The sequence below is a fragment of the Mobula birostris genome, chromosome 28 (genome assembly GCF_030028105.1).
Source record: "Mobula birostris isolate sMobBir1 chromosome 28, sMobBir1.hap1, whole genome shotgun sequence".
In the NCBI taxonomy this organism is placed as follows: domain Eukaryota; kingdom Metazoa; phylum Chordata; class Chondrichthyes; order Myliobatiformes; family Myliobatidae; genus Mobula; species Mobula birostris.
Genome location: NC_092397.1, coordinates 4,787,668 through 4,805,371, shown reverse-complemented (window position 1 = coordinate 4,805,371; position 17,704 = coordinate 4,787,668). Strand labels below are relative to the sequence as shown.

General features: G+C 46.6%; 1 protein-coding gene across 3 annotated transcripts in view; it reads left to right on the top strand.

Moving 5' to 3' along the window:
- The window catches only part of LOC140189330 (neutral alpha-glucosidase AB-like), a 97,029-nt gene that overhangs the window by 13,081 nt on the left and 66,244 nt on the right, over nucleotides 1–17,704 (top strand). For 2 of the 3 annotated variants that reach the window (XM_072246047.1, XM_072246046.1), the window contains exons 4-6: nucleotides 2,859–2,986; nucleotides 6,425–6,604; nucleotides 13,465–13,530. In XM_072246047.1, the coding sequence (XP_072102148.1) occupies nucleotides 2,859–2,986; nucleotides 6,425–6,604; nucleotides 13,465–13,530 (374 nt within the window). The remainder of the gene's footprint in view (nucleotides 1–2,858; nucleotides 2,987–6,424; nucleotides 6,605–13,464; nucleotides 13,531–17,704) is intronic. The other variant, XM_072246048.1, reaches the window with a different exon arrangement.

Below are 17,704 nucleotides of genomic sequence, written 5' to 3'. Positions count from 1 at the left end.
AACAAATGCGATACGATGCTGGCTTCAAGCTGAAGGTTGTTGATTTTGCTAAAGGAACAAATAATTCTGCAGCTGCTAAGAAGTTTAGTGTAAACGAGAAGCAAGTGAGAGAGCAGAGGACACGCTGAGGGAAAATGCCAAAGATTAAATGTGCAAACCGCGGGAAAACATGCCAGTGGCCAGAACTGGAAGAAAAAGTTTGAGAGTGGGTGAATCACCAGCGATCGTCTGGATACACAGTTACCAGAGAAATGATTCGAGTTCAAGCCTTGAAATGGGCCGAAAAACTTCGTGAGGTCAGTGAAAATTTCAGAGCTACGCGAAGTTGATTTATGAATAGACGTGATCTTGTGTTGAGACAAAAAAAACAAAGGTTGCTCAGAAATTGCCAAGCGACCTTGAGAATAAGATTACGGCCTTCCAATCGTTTGTAATCAAGCATCAAAAGGCACATTCTTACCCGCTCTCACTGATTGGTAACATGGACGAGACACCAATGTTCTTTGATTTTGCTGGCAACCGCACTGTCAATCAGAAGGGGGAGAAAACAGTCCTTGTCAAAACAACTGGACACGAGGAGCAACATTTTACTGTTGTGTTAACGTGTATGGTTGATGGGATCAAACTACCACCGATGGTGATTTTTAAGAGGAAACCATTCCCAAAGAAAGAAAAATTCCCGCGGGTGGTTGTTGTTTACGTTCAAGAACAGGCTGGATGGACGAAGTGGGTTAAAGAGGTGTGGCGTCGACATCCCGAAGGTTTCAAGAAGGAAAAGTTGCTACTTGTCTGGGACATGTTCAAAGCGCACTTGTCAGGTGAGACAAAAGCAGCATTGAAAGCTGAAAATACAGACATTGCTGTCATCCCCAGTGTGAGAGTTTCAAGCTCTGAACATTTCACAACAACAGTGTGTACAAGTAAATTGAGAAACAGAATGTTTTGTAGATCTTTTGTGTAGATTTCATAAGCGTTTGTATTTTCTTTTGTATTTGACTCAAAAACAGCCAATAAATACGACTGTCTTCCGTGTATTCATTTTTCCAAAGTTGGCACCCTCTGTATAAGCCGACCCCCTAATTTTAGGGCCAATATCTCGGCTTATACACCGGAATTTACGGTAGGTGAAATAAATTAATTATGGCAACACATCTGCAGATTTTCTCTTGTTAACCTTTTATGCTTTTGCTGTATCGTTTGCTTCAATGGGAGCCTGTCTCCGGGAAAAACAAAACAGCCATTGCCCAGCTAACCTGGGGGAGCGACCAACTGTGCAAATTTCACAGGCCCTTTGAGTGGCTCAGTTAGGCCCTTCACTTTTTAGTACCCACCACCGCTGATCGGGGTTCGATTTCTGCCCGCTGTCTGTTAAGGATTTCGTGCGTTGGCCCGGTGACCGCGTACTTTCCTCTGGGTGCTCCAGTTTCCAAAGACAGATGGTTCGGCTTCATGAGTTGTGGGCATGCTATGTTGGCACCATAAACTTATCAACACTTCCAGGCTGCAGCCAGCACGATCCTTGCTGGTTTGATTTGACACCACCGATGCATTTTGCTGTTTGTCTCCATGTACGTGTGACAAATAAAGCCAATCATATCTCTTTAGCAGTAACCATTTTTCAAAAAAAGGCCTTTCTGCCCACAATATTGTGCCGACATTTTGATCTACTCTAAAATCAATCTAACCCTTCCCCCCCATTTTTCTATCATTCATGTGCCTCTCTAAAACAGTCTCTTAAACGCCCTAATGTATCAGCTGGGGTGAAGGGGGTGGATATACATCTCTTCCAAAGGAGGTGTAAGCTGCTTCTTCCCTCCACTAGCCTGCAGGTCACCCTTGGGCAAAGTGTAGCAACTGCTTAGCACCCCGACCAGGATCACAAGAAGCCATGAGATCAGGTGGTGGATGGTCGTATGAGCAGCCGGTGCAGATCACAAGTCCAGGTTATGTGACCACTGACAGCAGGCAGACAATCTCCGAAGAGCATTGAAAATAGCTGGGGGGTCACCCATCTTGTAAGGACACTGCAGAAGAAGGTGATGACAAACCACTTCTGTGCGAAAATTTGCTACGTTCATTCGTGGTCAGTAGACCGGGATTGCGCATGTCATTTGACAAGGCACAGAATGACTTTGATGACTGTATCTCCTCTGCCACCACTGCTGGCAGGGCATTCTGCGCACCCACCATTTAAGGAAAAAGAAATTACCTCTGACGTCCCCCTATACGGTTCTCAAATCATCTTATAATCCTATCTTGTCCTATTAGCCGTTTCCACCCTGGGAAAAAATCTCTATTATCTTGTGTACCTCTCACCCTCCTTCGCTCCCAAGAGAAAAACCCCTAACTCACTTAACCTATACTTGAAAGACATGTTCTCCAATCTCACCTGCATCCTGGTAAATCTGCTCTGCACTCCCTTCCTAAACTTCCTCATCCATCCTATAGTGAGGCGACCGGAACTGAACACAATACTCCGGGTGTGGTTTATTATAGAGCCGCTATTGAATGCAGTCCCCTATCTAACGACGGCCCACGCACCAATGCCTTTCTAAACACCCTGTCGTCTTTTCGGGATGGTTTGCCATCTCTTGTTATTTGCTCCTCTAGGTATCCACTTGGGCAAAGCCTTCAGGTCAGGGGATAGAGGGTGAATAATTGATTAAAAATAGCGCTGGGGACGAGCGGTGTTATCGTGCTTAACTTCTGCACGTGGAGCGGTGCCCTGTCGAGCAAGGGGCAAGAGCTGGGGAAGGGGTGGGTATTACTTCCAGTCACACCTGACTGCACCTTACAGTGCCACCGTACGGGTGTTCAACACAGATATCAGTTGTGTGTGTGTCTATGCACTTTTGCAGGTTCCTCTATTACTTGAAGTGTACGGTCTACAAGGCAACATGACCAGGATTAAAATTAATGAGCTGATCCCATTGAAACCCAGATACGAGGTCCAAGATGTATTAATACAAGATCCACCTACTGTACCGTAAGTCTTATATATTGTTAATCTCTGCTTTTTTCTTTAAATCCTCTGTTCGTATGCAATACTCTGCAAAAGACCCGGGCATCCTAGATTTTTTAAAATATGGACTCAGGTGGTTTGGCCTCCAGAACTCTGGTCTCAACATCGTCAAGACTGGGATTACCTGGACAGACAGAAGCAAGAGAGGCAGCCAAAGTCTGTAGAACTGTGGCAAGTTCTCCAAGATGCCTGGAACAACCTTCAGGCCGATTTTCTTAAAAACTGCACAACAGGGAAGTTTTATAAGAAAAAATTGTAGGAAAGTCCTCCCAAAGGTAGCGGATTAGGCCCTGTACATCGCGTGTAAAGCCTTCGCAACCATCGAGCACGTCTGCCTGAAACGCTGTTGTAGGAAAGTAGGATTCCTAATCAGTTATCCGCACCACCCAGCCCATGCTCTTTTCCTGCTACTGCCAACAGGTAGAAGGTACAAGAGCCCCGGGACTCTCACCACCAGGTTCAAGAGCAGTTCATCAACCATCAGGCTCGAACCAAAAGGGGATAACGGCACTCACTTGCCCATCCATTGAGATGTTCTCACAACCAATGATCCCACTTTAAGGACTCTTTATCTCATGTCCTCGTTATCTATTGCTATTTATTTATATTTGCATTTGCACAGTTTGTTATCTTCTGCACTCCAGTTGATCTTTCACTGATCCTGTGGTAGTTACCATTCCATAGATTTGCTGAGTATGCCCACAGGAAAATGAATCTCAGGGTTGTATGTGGGGACATATATGTACTCTGATAATAGGATTTACTTTGAACTTTGACAGTGTACCAAAGAGATTTGATGCAGTTTTAAAGGCAAAAGGTGGTCACACCAAATAATGATTTGATTTAGGTTTATTTAACTGCTTACTGCTATATATAGTAAATTTTTCGATATTTAGAAACTTTTCATTTGATTATTTTGAAAGCATCTTCACATTACAGATCTTTTTTTTGAACATGTGCCTAAGACTTTTGCACAATACTATATAAATCCATAGTTGTGATAGTTAATGCCTCTTAAATTGTGCTGTGAGGCGATTAGGATCGCTTTTGGGAAATGAAAGTGGTGGTTAATATTGTTCACGACTGCATGGGTTAGATTCGGAGTCTGTTTTGCCCAGCACATTGCTATGAAAGGATTTATCAAACATCTTGTGGGGATGGGTTGCACGTCCTTTAACCCACAAGACATAGGTGCAGAATTAGGCCATTCGGCCCATTGAATCTGCTCTGTCATTCCATCATGGCTGATTTATTATCTCTCTCAAACCCATTCTCCTGCCTTCTGTCCGTATCCTTTGACATTCTGACTAATCAAGAGGGGATGGGAGGGATGGGGGTCCTTTGGTGGGTGGGCGGGATGGGCATCCTGGAGGGGCAGGATGGGTGTCCTTTGGGGGGTATGTTGGGCGTCCTTTTTGGGGAAGTGGCGTTGGACATCCTTTGTTGGTTAGTTTGGGCGTCCTTTGGGGGTAGGTTCGGTGAGCTGGGGTTTTTCTATTTTGAGTGATGGAGGATGAGAGGTGATTGTGTGAAACGGTGGAAATGGCTAAGATGAGAGGGCATAATGTTTAAGATGTTTGGAGAAAAGTTCAGTGGGGATGCCAGAAGTACGGTTTCTAAACAGAGTAGTGTGTGTGTGACAGTGGGGATGCCGGAGTGGTGTGTGTGTGACAGTGGGGATGTCGGAGTAGTGTGTGTGTGACAGTGGGGGTGTCGGAGTGGTGTGTGTGTGTGTGTGTGACAGTGGGGATGTCGGAGTGGTGGGTGTGTGTGACAGTGGGGATGTCGGAGTGGTGTGTGTGTGACAGTGAGGATGTCGGAGTGGTGTGTGTGTGACAGTGAGGATGTCGGAGTGGTGGGTGTGTGTGACAGTGGGGATGTCGGAGTGGTGTGTGTGTGACAGTGGGGATGTCGGAGTAGTGTGTGTGTGACAGTGGGGGTGTCGGAGTGGTGTGTGTGTGTGTGTGTGACAGTGGGGATGTCGGAGTGGTGGGTGTGTGTGACAGTGGGGATGTCGGAGTGGTGTGTGTGTGACAGTGAGGATGTCGGAGTGGTGTGTGTGTGACAGTGAGGATGTCGGAGTGGTGGGTGTGTGTGACAGTGGGGATGTCGGAGTGGTGTGTGTGTGACAGTGGGGATGTCGGAGTGGGGTTGCCAGAGTGGTGGGTGTGTGTGACAGTGGGGGTGTCGGAGTGGTGTGTGTGTGACAGTGGGGATGTCGGAGTGGTGGGTGTGTGTGATGTTCTGCTGATCACAGTGCACATGCTGTGTGGACGCCGCAATGTGTGGTGACTCTTGCAGGCTGCCCCCGGCACATCCTGGGCTCTGTTGTTGCCACAAAAGACGAATTTCGCTGCCTGTTTCGATATTTACGTGATAAGTAACCCTGGATCTTGAACGCACTGCCAGGGGCAATGGCAGAGGCAGATGCGTTCGGGACATTTAAGAGACTGTTTGATAAGCAAGTGGATAAAAGCAGAATGGAGGTGTATGTGGGAGGGAAGGGCGAGATTGATAGGTGAAAGGACTTGTGGAACATCATGGGCAAAGGACCTGTCCTGTTACCGAATCCTTCTATCCTTTGCAGAACTTGTTTCTCATTGCTGCTGTTAACTGTCATCAGGCATAGGAGCAGAATTAGGCCATCGGCCGTCAGGTCTGCACCACCATCAGATCATGGCTGATTTATTTTCCCTCTCAGCCCCACTCCTACCTTCTCCCTGTAACCTCTTTCACCCTGACTAATCAAGGGCCTATCGTCCCCAAACAGATCGTTGCCCAGCTATAACAGATCAGCAATTTCCTGAAAGTGTAGCTAGGACCGTTAAAAAAAAAAAAGCTTTTGGCATATTGGCCTTCATCAATCAGCGTACTGAGTCGAGGAGTTGGAATGTTATGTCGAAGTTGGTGAGGCCTAATTTGGGGTATTGTGAACAGGAAAGATGTAAATAAGGTTGAAAGAGTACAGAGAAAATTTACCAGGATGTTGCCGGGACTTGACCTGAGTTACAGGGAAAGGTTGAACAGGTTAGGGCTTTATTTCCTGGAGCGCAGGAGAATGAGGGGAGATTTGATAGGGGTGTACAAAATGATGTGTAAATACAAGCAGGCCTTATCCACTGAGGCTGGGTGAGACTTGGAACTAAGGTCATAGGTCAAGGGTGAAAGGTGAAATATTTGAAGGGAACCTGAGGGGGGACTTATTCACTCAGAGGGTGGTGAGAGGGTGGAACGGGCTGCCAGTGAAAGTGGTGGATGTGGGTTCGATTACGACATTTAAGAGAAGTTTGGATAGGTACATGGATGGGGTGGGGGGTATGGAGGGTGGGTGGATGGGCCTGTTTTCAGTGCCCTCGTGTTGTACGACTCTAACTCTTGCCTTGCTCGGGTTTGGGTTTGCAGACTAACGGTTCTTGGCAAGGACGAGAGCAACCTGGAGCTGGGCTTCAACAACAACCTGTACAAGCTGATCGTCACTTCCAAACCCTTCAGGATGGACATCATGACCGGCAACGAGCTGCTGCTGAGCATGAACTCGCGCGGACTGATGGTGTTCGAGCACTTACGCAAGCAGAAGGACTCGTGAGTACCTGAGCTGCCAGTGTTAACACTGAACAGGTGGGGGGGGGGGTGAAAATTCACCACTTCCTCCTCCTCCCTCTCCCCCACTAGGAACCTCAGAGTGAAGGGTTCTGCTCCTGTTGCCTATTTCCATGTCAGATCAACTCTGAGTTTTTCATTTAAATTCAAACAGCCCAAGATCTTGAATGTTTCTTTCCCACCTCTTGCCTGCAGTAGCCTGCATACTGTGTAACCACTTTACTATTGGACCTTAAGGAGTCTGCTCCGTCATTCTATCATGGCTGATTTATTAAACCCTCTTAACCCCATTCTCCTGCCTTCTCCCTGTAACCTTTGATACCCTGACTCATCAAGAACCTATCAACTTCTGCTTTAAATATACCCAGTGACTTGAGCCTCCACAGTCGTCTGTGGCAATGAATTCCACAGATTCACCACCCTCTGGCTAAAGGGATTCCTCCTCATCTCTGTTCTAAAGGGATGCCCCTCTATTCTGAGGCTGTTTTCCTCTGGTCCTAGACTCCCCCGTTGCAGGAAACATCCTCTGCAGGTCCACCCTGACCTTTCAATGTTCGATAGGTTTCGATAAGATCTCCTAACATTCTTCTAAACTCCAGCGTGTACAGACCTTAGAGCCATCAAACACTCCTCATATCTTCATAAGATCACCAGACAGGAGCAGAATTAGGCCATTCAGCCCATCGAGTCTGCTCCGCCATTCCATCATGGCTGATCCCGGATCCCAGTCAACCCCATACACCTGCCTTCTGGCCATATCCTTTGATGCCCTGACCAATCAGGAAATGATCAACTTCCCGCTGTAAATATACTCACAGACTTGGCCTTTGCTGCAGTCTGTGGCAGAGCATTCCATAGATTCGCTACTCTGGCTTAAAAAAAAATCCCTCTTACCTCTGTTCTAAAAGATCGTCTCTCAGTTTTGAGGCTGTGTCCTCTAGTTTTGGATACCCTCGCCATATCCACGCATCCTCTCCGCATCCACCCTATCTAGTCCTTTCAACATTCAGTAGGTTTCAGTGAGATCCCCAAACATTCTTCTAAATTCCACTGAGTACAGGCACAAAGCTGCCAAACGCTGCTCATATGTTAACCCCTTTATTCTCGGATTCATCCTCATAAACCACCTTTGGACTCTCTCCAATGACAACACTTCCTTTCTGAGATACGGGGCCCAAAACTGTTGACAATACTCCAAGTGTGACCTAACTAGTGTCTTACAAAGCCTCAGCATTATCTCCTTGCTTTTATATTGTATTCCGCTTGAAATGAATGCCAACATTGCATTTGCCTTCTTCACCACAGACTCAACCTGTAAACTAACCTCCTGAGAGTCTTTTACGAGGACTCCCAAGTCCCTCTGATGCTTGAGCCCTCTCTTCCCATTTAGATAATAGTCCGCACTATTGTTCCTTTTACCATAATGCATTATCATACTGAACATATCTACTGAAGTTGATCATTTCCTGATCGGTCAGGGCATCAAAGAATATGGCGAGAAGGCAGGTATATGGGGTTGAGTGGGATCTGGGATCAGCCATGATGGAATGGCGGAGCAGACTGGATGGGCTGAATGGCCTAATTCTGCTCCTATGTCTGATGGGCTTAATACATTCCCTGACACTATTCCATCTGCTACTTTTTTTGCCCATTCTTCCAATTTGAGTCCTGCTGCAATCGCATTGCTTCCTCAGTGCTACCTACCCCTCCACCTACCTTTGTATCATCCGCAAACTTTGCCACAGAACCATCAATTCCATTATCCAAATCATTGACAAACACTGTGAAAAGCAGCGGTCCCAATACTGACCCCTGAGGAACACCACTAGTCACTGGCAGCCAACCAGAAAAGGCCCCTTTTATTCCCACTCTCTGCCTCCTGCCTGTCAGCCATTCCTCTATCCATGCCAGTATCTTTCCTGTAAAGCTATAGGATTTTATCTTGTTATGCAGCCTCATGTGTGGCACCTTATCAAATGCCTTCTGGAAATTCAAGTAAATGACATCCACTGCCTCTCCTCGAAAAATTCTAACAGATTTGTCAGACGAGATTTCTCTTTACAGAAACCATACTGACTTTGACTTATTTTATCATTAGTCTCCAAGTACCCGGAAACTTCATCCTTAAAATAGAGTCCAATGCTTTCCCAACCATTGAGGTTAGGATAACTGGCCTTTAATTTTCTTTCTTTTGCCTTTCTCCCTTCTGGAAGAGCGGGGTGACATTTGCAATCTTCCAGTCTTCCAGGGCCATGCCAGAATCAACTGATTCTCGAAAGATCATGACCAATGTATCTGTTATCTCTTCAGCAACCTCTCTCAGGACTCTGGGATGTAGTCCATCTGGTCCAGGTGACTTATCCACTTTAAGACCTTTGAGTTTGCCAAGCACTTTGTCCTTTGTAATAGCATTGGCACTCACTCCTGCTCCCTGACACTCACGGACCTCATGCCACAATGAAGACTGATGCAAAATACTTAGTAAGTTCATCCCCCATTTCCTCTATCTCACCAGCATCATTTTCCTGCAGTCCAATATCAACACTGACTTCCATTCTACTCTTTATAAAAGCTTCCCGCTTCCAACTTTCCACTCGCTTTTGCTACCTTAAATGCCTTTTCCTTGACTTTAATTTCCCTTGTCAGCCACGGTTGCCTACCCCTGCCATTTGAGAACTATTTTTTCTGCAGGACATATCTATCCTGTGCCTTGTGAACTATTTCCAGAAACTTCAGCCATCTCTGCTCCGTTGTCATCCCTGCCGTATCCTCCTCCAATTCACCTGGGCAAGCTCCTCTCTCATGCCTCGGTAATTCCCTTTATTCCATTGCGATACTGATACATGTGACTTATCAAGTATGAATTCAATCATATTATGATACTGCCTGCTAAGGGTTCCTTTACATTAAGCTCCCTAATAAGATTTGGGTGATCGCACAACACTCAACGTCAACGGCACTAAGAGTCTCGGCCCGAAATGTCGACTGTACCTCTTCCTATAGATGCTGCCTGGCCTGCTGCATTCACCAGCATTTTTTGTGTGTGTTACCCAATCTAAGACAGCCTTTCCCGAGTAGGCTCAAACACAAGCTGCTCTAAAAAGCCATCTCATAGGCATTCAATAAGTTCCCTCTGTTGCAGTCTGACACCAACCTGATTTTCCCAGTCCCTCTGCATATTGAAGTCCCTCATTACAATCATGTCATTACCCTTATTACATTCCTTTTAAAGTTAACCCTTTCATTCCTGGAAGCATTCTTGTGAACCTTCTCTGGACCCTCTCCAATGCCAGAACATCCTTTCATAGATAATCTACTTACAATGCTCCAAGTGAGGCCTCACCAGTGACTTATAAAGCCTCAGCGTTACATCCTTGCTTTTATATTCTAGTCCGCTTGAAATAAGTGCTAACATTGAGTTCCTATTGCCTCGTTGCCTTATCACCAGGTCAAAAGTCTCTTCATTCTCCAATGAAGAAAGCCTTGTTGCCTTGCGTTTGGACTGAACACCACCCTTTCGTTTTATTGTCCATTCTCGCACAATATCGCTTCTATAAGAAATGTATGTGGGGAGATGACACACAGGAAACAGTGGAGGAACTCAGCAAGTCAGGCAGCATCTGCGGAGGAGACTGAGCAGAGGCGGATAGGCTATTTAGCCTCTGAAACCTGCTGTACCATCCCGTAACAAAGCTGAACTTTTACCCCAGTGCCACTTCCCAGTACATTCCCTGATTCCCTTCATATCCAAAAACCTGTAGAGTCACAGAGTGATATTCGTGAACTTAGAACAGGCCTTTCAGCCCACAATGTTGTACTGACTTTTTTTACTTACCCCAAGATCAGGTTAACCCTTCCCCCCTACATAGCCCCCCATTTTCCCTTCATCCATGTAGTAAATCTCCTCTGCACCCTGTCTAAGGCTTTCACATCCTTCCTGTAATGAAGAATGCATTGGAAGTAATAGGTCAGGTAGCAGAGATACTCAAGATGTGGCCTAACCAGAATTTTATAAAAAAACATACAAACGCTGGAGGAACTCAGCGGATCAGGTAGCACCTGTGGAAAAGAATAGATGCTCCGTGTTTCAGGCTGAGACCCTTCATCAGGACTGGTGTTTTAAAGCAGCAAGGTTTCGACCCAAAACGTTGATAATTCCTTTCCTGGCCCACAGACAAGGCTCGAACCTCTAAGTTCTTCCAGCATGTTGATTGTTGCTCCAGATTCCAGTATCTGTACACTCTTGTAGAACATAGAAGAGTACAAGCCCTTCGGCCCACAGTGTTGTACTTGCTGCCCATAATGCTGCTGACATTTAGAACAGCAGTGAACATTTTCCATCTGCCTGTCCTTGGTTGGACACAGATATAGAAGGATCCTTCAGTGCCGTTTCCATAACAATTTTTTTTTTTGGACCAGTCAGGGTTGTTAGCCCTGAGCTGAGCCCCCATACCTGGAGGACCAGTAGTCCACGCTTAGTCTGGCCTCTACCCTTTGACCTGTTTGACCCTACCAAGTACCAAAGCACAAAACCCTGACTCCAGTCAACAGAGCTCTCCAGGTCATTGAGGCACTCAAGTCTCCAAGCCCTACAACAAGGTTGTGGTCCTCTTGGAGGCCACCATGTTGTGCCAATATTTTAACCTACTCCAAGATGATCTAACCCTTCCCTCCTACATAGCCCTCCATTTTTCTATCATCCTCATGCCTATCTAAGAGTTTCCTAAATGTCCCTAATGTATATGCCTCTACCATCGCCCCTAGCAGAGCATTCCAAACACTCACCACTCTCTGTGTGTTTTTTTTTAAAAAATCTACCTCTGGCAAACCCCCTATACTTTCCTCTGGTCATTTTAAAATTATGATTCCTCAAATCAGCCATTTCTGCCCTAGGAAAACATCTCTGGCTACCCACTCAATCTTTGCCTCTTATCATCTTGTACACCCCATCAAGTCACCTCTCACCCTCTTCCACTCCAACGGGAATATGAAGTGTTCAGATACCAGCAAAATTATCTCCCAGAGTCTCCACCTGTATTCCTGACCTTTCAGGTTTTCCTGTGTACTCTGGCCTTGAAGCACTTTTCTCTCGCTTGTAGGTCTCTTTATAATCTATATTCTCATTTTGAATATTTTCCCCCACTTTCTGTCTGTTCAACCTTCCCCACCCCTCACCTATTCCTTATTGAAGATGAGGCCCTCTGTGGGTATGAAGCATTACCTGCTTCACCCTTTTCACTGCATATACCTTGTGTCATTCTGGAGAGGAAAGAATCTATTTCCTTGTTGGAGCTGGAGGAGAGAGGAAAAATAATACTTTCTTCAGCAGGTGAAAGGCCTTTTGTATCAAGGGCAGTACATTCCACACCCCCCCCCCCCCCGCCCCGCCGACATGATTGGTGGATTTTTCCCGTTCACTTTATAGAAAATGTATGAAGTGTAACATTGCTTTACAGGGGTTCCCAACCCAGGGTCCACAAACCCTTCGGTTAAGGCTCATTGGCTGAAAAGGTGGTTGGGAGCCCCTGCTTTTGAATGTCTTCACTGTCGCTAATTTTGCTTGGGAGGGGAAAAGTCTGCCGGTCTTTACTGTCCACTTACGAAGTGCATCACTTTGGACCACCCCCCAGTGAATGCAGCAGTTATATCATTTACCACCCATTCCACCCCCACCACTCCCATACCCTTCAAAGCCACGTCTCCTCTGGAGGTGCTCTGTTTGAACATATGGCACAGGAACAGGCCATTCGGCCCACAATGTTGTGCTGAACCAGCTAAAAAGCAAATCAAAAACACCCAAACACCAATCCCTCCTACCTACACCATGTCCATGTTCCTCCATCTTCTTCACATCCATGTACCTATCAAACGTCTCTTAAAAGCCTCTAATGTATTTGCTCCTACCACCACACCAGGCAGAGCGTTCGAGGCATCCATAACTCCCTGAGTGAAGAACTTTTTCCTCACATCCCCCTTGAACCTACCCCCTCTCACCTTCAATTCATGCCCTCTGGTGTTAGATATTTCATCCCTGGGAAACAGATACTCTGTGTCCACTCTGTCTATGCCTCTCATAATCTTGTAAACCTCTATCAGATCTCCCCTCAGCCCCTGGTGCTCCAGAGAAAACAACCCAAGTTTGTCCAGCCTCTCACATGCACATGCTCTCTAAACCAGGCAGCATCCTGGTAAACCTGTTGTACGCCCTCACCAAAGCCTCAACATCCTTTCTACAGTGGGGTGACCAGAACGGTACACAATATCACAGATGTGGCCAAACCAGAGTTTTATAAAATTGCAACATATCCTCCTGAATTTCGGTTCCATCTGCTGGGCTTCTGACCTGTCAGCTATGGTTCTTTTGTCTCTTGCCAAAGAGGGAGGTGAGCCTCTAGTAAACTCTTGTTTACATTCCATATGACATCGGGGCAGAATTAGGTTCTGCGATGGTTGACTTATTTTTCCTCTCAGCCCTGTTCCCTGCCTTCTCCCCACAATCATTGATGCCCTGGCCAATTAAGTGCTTATCAACTGGAACTCCTGTTCCAGTTCCGCACACCCCTCGGTTCCTCGATCTTTCAAACATTGACCTCTGTCTGATACTGTTAACCCCCACCCTTTGGCTTTTAGTGTCGCACTTGGTCCCAGTAAGTATGGCGTCCCCGGAAGGGCAGACTTTTCTTCTTCACTCGCCGCTGGTAGTGCACAATGTAATAACTGGTGGTATTTTTTGCTGTCTTCTGAACTACGTCAACTGGAAACTCATTTTGTTTTTATTTTTGTTATTTTTTTTATCCCGTTCTTTTCTTTTCCTTCCTCTTTTTGTTTGTGACTCCCCTCAGTTACATGGAAAAAGTTAGTAGCACAGTCGGTAGCTTGTGGAGTAAGATCAAGAACCTGTTCATTAGGTAAATGATACACCAACTGCTGCCTTTTTTTTCGTCCTGTGTGTGCACCCAATGATGCTTTTACTTAGGGTTGCAACGATATTAAAAAAGAAAGCTCCACGCAGCTCGTTAATTTCAGGAACTCCCCTTTGAAAAGCTGGCTGTGGAATTAATCAAAACTTTCCATTGAACATTTGGCTGAGGAGTCGAAGGAGTTGTTTTTGTAGGTTAGCGACTCCCATGTCCATTTTGTTCACCTTTCTGATGTGGTCCTGAAGATTAATTTGAACGATATATTCCAATCAGCCAAATCCCAGTACACCCAGATGCGGGGCAATAAGGAACCATATGCAAAGCCTGCATCTAAAGTTGCTGGTACCCCCTTCCCCCCCTTACCAAGCATGCTGTACTCTCTGTCTGTGTTAAAACTGCATGCTTCTTGTTTTTCCTTTTGCACTGCTAACTAAAATATCTATCGATATTTTATTGGATTTTTCTGCATTTTCAAACCCAAGAGGAGCTTTATGTATTTTGATTCCTCAGCATGCTGTAAGACATAGAAACAGAATTAGGCCATTCGTCCCTTCGAGTCTGTTCTGCCATTCCATCACGGCTGATTTATTATCCCTCTCAACGCCATTCTCCTGCCATCTCTCCATAACCTTTTACGCCCTGACTCCGCGTTAAATAGACCCGGGTATTTGGCCTCCATGGGTGTCTGTGGCAATAAATTCCACAGACCTCCTCATCTCTGTTCCAAGTCTATGCCCCTGTGTTCTGAAGATGTGTCCTCTGGTCCTAGACTCCCCCACTACAGGAAACATCCTCTCCACATCCACTCTATCTGTGTCCTCTGGTCCTAGACTCCCCCACTATAAGGAACATCCTCTCCACATCCACTCTATCTGTGTCCTCTGGTCCTAGACTCCCCCACTATAAGGAACATCCTCTCCACATCCACTCTATCTGTGCCCTCCGGTCCTAGACTCCCTCACTACAGGAAACATCCTCTCCACATCCACTCTATCTGTGTCCTCTGGTCCTAGACTCCCCCACTATAGAAAACATCCTCTCCACGTCCACTCTATCTGTGTCCTCTGGTCCTAGACTCCCCCACTATAGGAAACATCCTCTCCACGTCCACTCTATCTGTGTCCTCTGGTCCCAGACTCCCCCACTATAGGAAACATCCTCTCCACATCCACCCTATCTAGGACTTTCAGTATTTGATAGTTTTCAATGAGATTCCCACCCCTGCCCCTCATTATTCTAAACTCCACTGAGTAAAGGCCCAGAGGCATGAAACACTCCTCGTACATGAACCCTTTCATTCCCAGAATGGTTCTTGTGAATCCCCTCTCCAATGCCAGCAGAGGTTAGCTCCCAGGCAAATTGTGTTTAGTGGATGTCATGCTCTGCCCTGGGAATGGGGAGCCCGTGTGGGGGGAGGATTTCCTCCACTGAATTCCACCCGCCCGCCCATTGACGGAAGTCCGGTCTCTGAGCCAGGACTGCCGATTAGAAATCCGAAAGTTGAATGTAAATGCAAGAGACAGCAAACCCTGGAAGTCTGGAACAGCACAAGTAGAACGCTCTGGAGGTAGCAGGTTAGACAGTACCCGTAGAGGGAAATGGACAGTCAGTATTTTGGGCCGAGACCCTTCATCAGAGCTGGAAAGGAAGAGCAGAGGTAGCCAGTATGAAAGGTTGGAGGGAAGGGCTGGTGGGTGATGGGTGGATCTAGGTGAGGAGAGAGAAATGGTGTAAAAAGCTGGGAAATGAGAAAGGGCAGAAGAAGATCGAATATGATGGGAGGGGACAGTCAGCCATGGAATAAAAGGTGACTCTCGTCAACATCTAACTGACCTGGGTGCTAGGTTTTGTTTTTAATTTTGGGAACCACTGAAGATTATTTCAGCAGTGTTGGCAAAGGTGCTTCTCTCAGACCAACCTCGCCACTGGCGCAGACTGGACCTGATGCATGCTCGCATCAGAATCAGGTTTATTGTCACTAAGGTATGTTGTGAAAGCAGGTAGATAAAGTGCACTCTTGAGTTCAGTAAGAAATATGAAAAAGTACACAAGTAATGCGACAAGAGAGTAAAATATTGGCCAAGTGTTCATGGACCGTTAAGAGGTGGAGGGGCAGAAGCCGTTGAGTGTGGGTCTTCAGGGCCCTTTACCTCAGGGGCTCCTGACCTCTGGGGGTCCACGGACCCCTAGCTTAATGGTCCAGGGCATAAAAAAAGGGTTGGGAACCCCTGCATTTCCTCTTCTCCGATGGTAGAAATGAGAAGAGGGCACGATTTGAGTGACAGGGGTTCTTAATGATCAATGCCACCTTCTGTGAGGTATTGCCCTTTTGAGGATGTCTTTTCTATAGCTTTTGCTATTCCTAAAATCCCATTAAGAAAAGCAGTGTGAGTTCCACCTACAGTGATTCCCAAAGTTAAAACAAATAAAAAAAAAATACTAGCAATCAGGTGAGTCAAATGTAGACCAGAGTCAGTATCTGACTCGTCGCCTTCCCTTTGTTCCGTGGTCCACTGTCCTGTCCGATCAGATTCCACCTTATTCAGCCCTTTCTCACTTCCGCCTATCGCCTCTCAGCTTCTTACATCATTCCCATTCTCTCCTTCCCTCGCCTCCCATCACGCACCATCCCTTCCCTCCTTTTCATATTGGCTTCTTTCCCCCTTTTCATTCCTGATAGTAAATAGGTTGAGGAGAAGGGTGACCGCCTGAGGCTGTACCCATGCTTTGCTTCTCTGCTTGCTCCTGTCTGGCTGTTGTGCTTTTCTAATGTAACAAGTAATATCCAGTCCTTCCCTCCCTCCCTCCCCCCCCGTGTTATATTTTCTTTCTCCATTTTGTCTTGCAAGAGTATAAAATCCATCACCGTTGCTTGCTAGTTGCTGCTCTCTCTAAACGTGCCAATCGCATAGACCACCATGATATCTGCTCCCATTTGTAACCTGCTTTTTCCTTACAGAGTGGAACTCCGATAATTTGGCATCCTTTACTTAAGCCTGTCACCCCTACTGGGACGTAGGCAGCCAATGGTGGCTCGTCAGAGTCCCCTGTCCTGGGCCAGTCCTACAAGTTCTCCTGAGGTGTAGCCCATCTTCGGAGATCCGTCCCTTTCCAGGGATGAGGTCTTCAGTAACTTCTCTTGGCGTTTCTGTAGCTATGGGTTTTTAATGCGATGGGGGTGCTAGCCTCATGTCTAACCCTCCTCCCAGGCGGGCTTGGCAGAGAATCCCCAAGTGCCAGACTGGTGAATTTTCTGGATTATTAGATGTCATCGCCCATCCAAAAGCTTTTCAGAATCAATCAGGTTTAATATCACTAGCATATGTCGCGAAATTTGTTGTTTTATGTGTTCCGGAGCTGTATAATAAATTTCCGGTGAACCTGATAGCTTTACAGAGAGTGTGTCAGTCACGTTCTGCTCTGTCCACATAGCCGTCTCCCCCCCAAATCCCGGATCCAGACTCACTTGTGTGTCAGATGCCAAACAGTCGGGATGCTAGATTATCGGAGTTTCAGTATATTCCCTGTGGTTTCTCCTTGCTGCTGTCTGGGATACTGGAATCCCTGGGTTGGTAATCCCCCCTCCCCCAACCTATTTCACCTCTAACCTTGCTGATTCTCCTCATGGGGAGGTGGGGGGGAGTGATGCACGCATCCTGCCCCCTCTGTGCTGCAAAGAAGCCGCCTCCCCGCTTTGTGGTTGGAGGACAGTTGCCGGAGCTGGACTGGAGAAAAGGTGAGGACAGAGCTACCTGGGAAGTGCAATCAAACCTTGTACAACGTTGCAACCCTAAAACAAACACAAATCAAAATGGGGATCTGCTGCTTCTAGCTGCCTGGTGACCGGAGAACGAATCTATCCCTTTCCTGCGTTTGCTAATCACTTGGAAACAGTTGCCGATTGGTATGTTCTTCTCGGATTTGTTTTAAAGGCAGATTATCTGCTGCGGCCCCGAGAGGCAACCTCTCCTGGGGCCTTAACCGCCTGCTGCGCCTTTGAATGCTGCGCTCCCCACTCTCTCTAAACTGACCGCGTTGGGCGGAATGCTGTTTTTTTTTTTCCTTTTCTGGCGGTTCTCTTGAACGTCCCGAGGCATGGCGGGTTGAAGGTGTCTGACAATTGTAGGACCTTTATTACAATATCGTCTCGTGGGATCCGGGT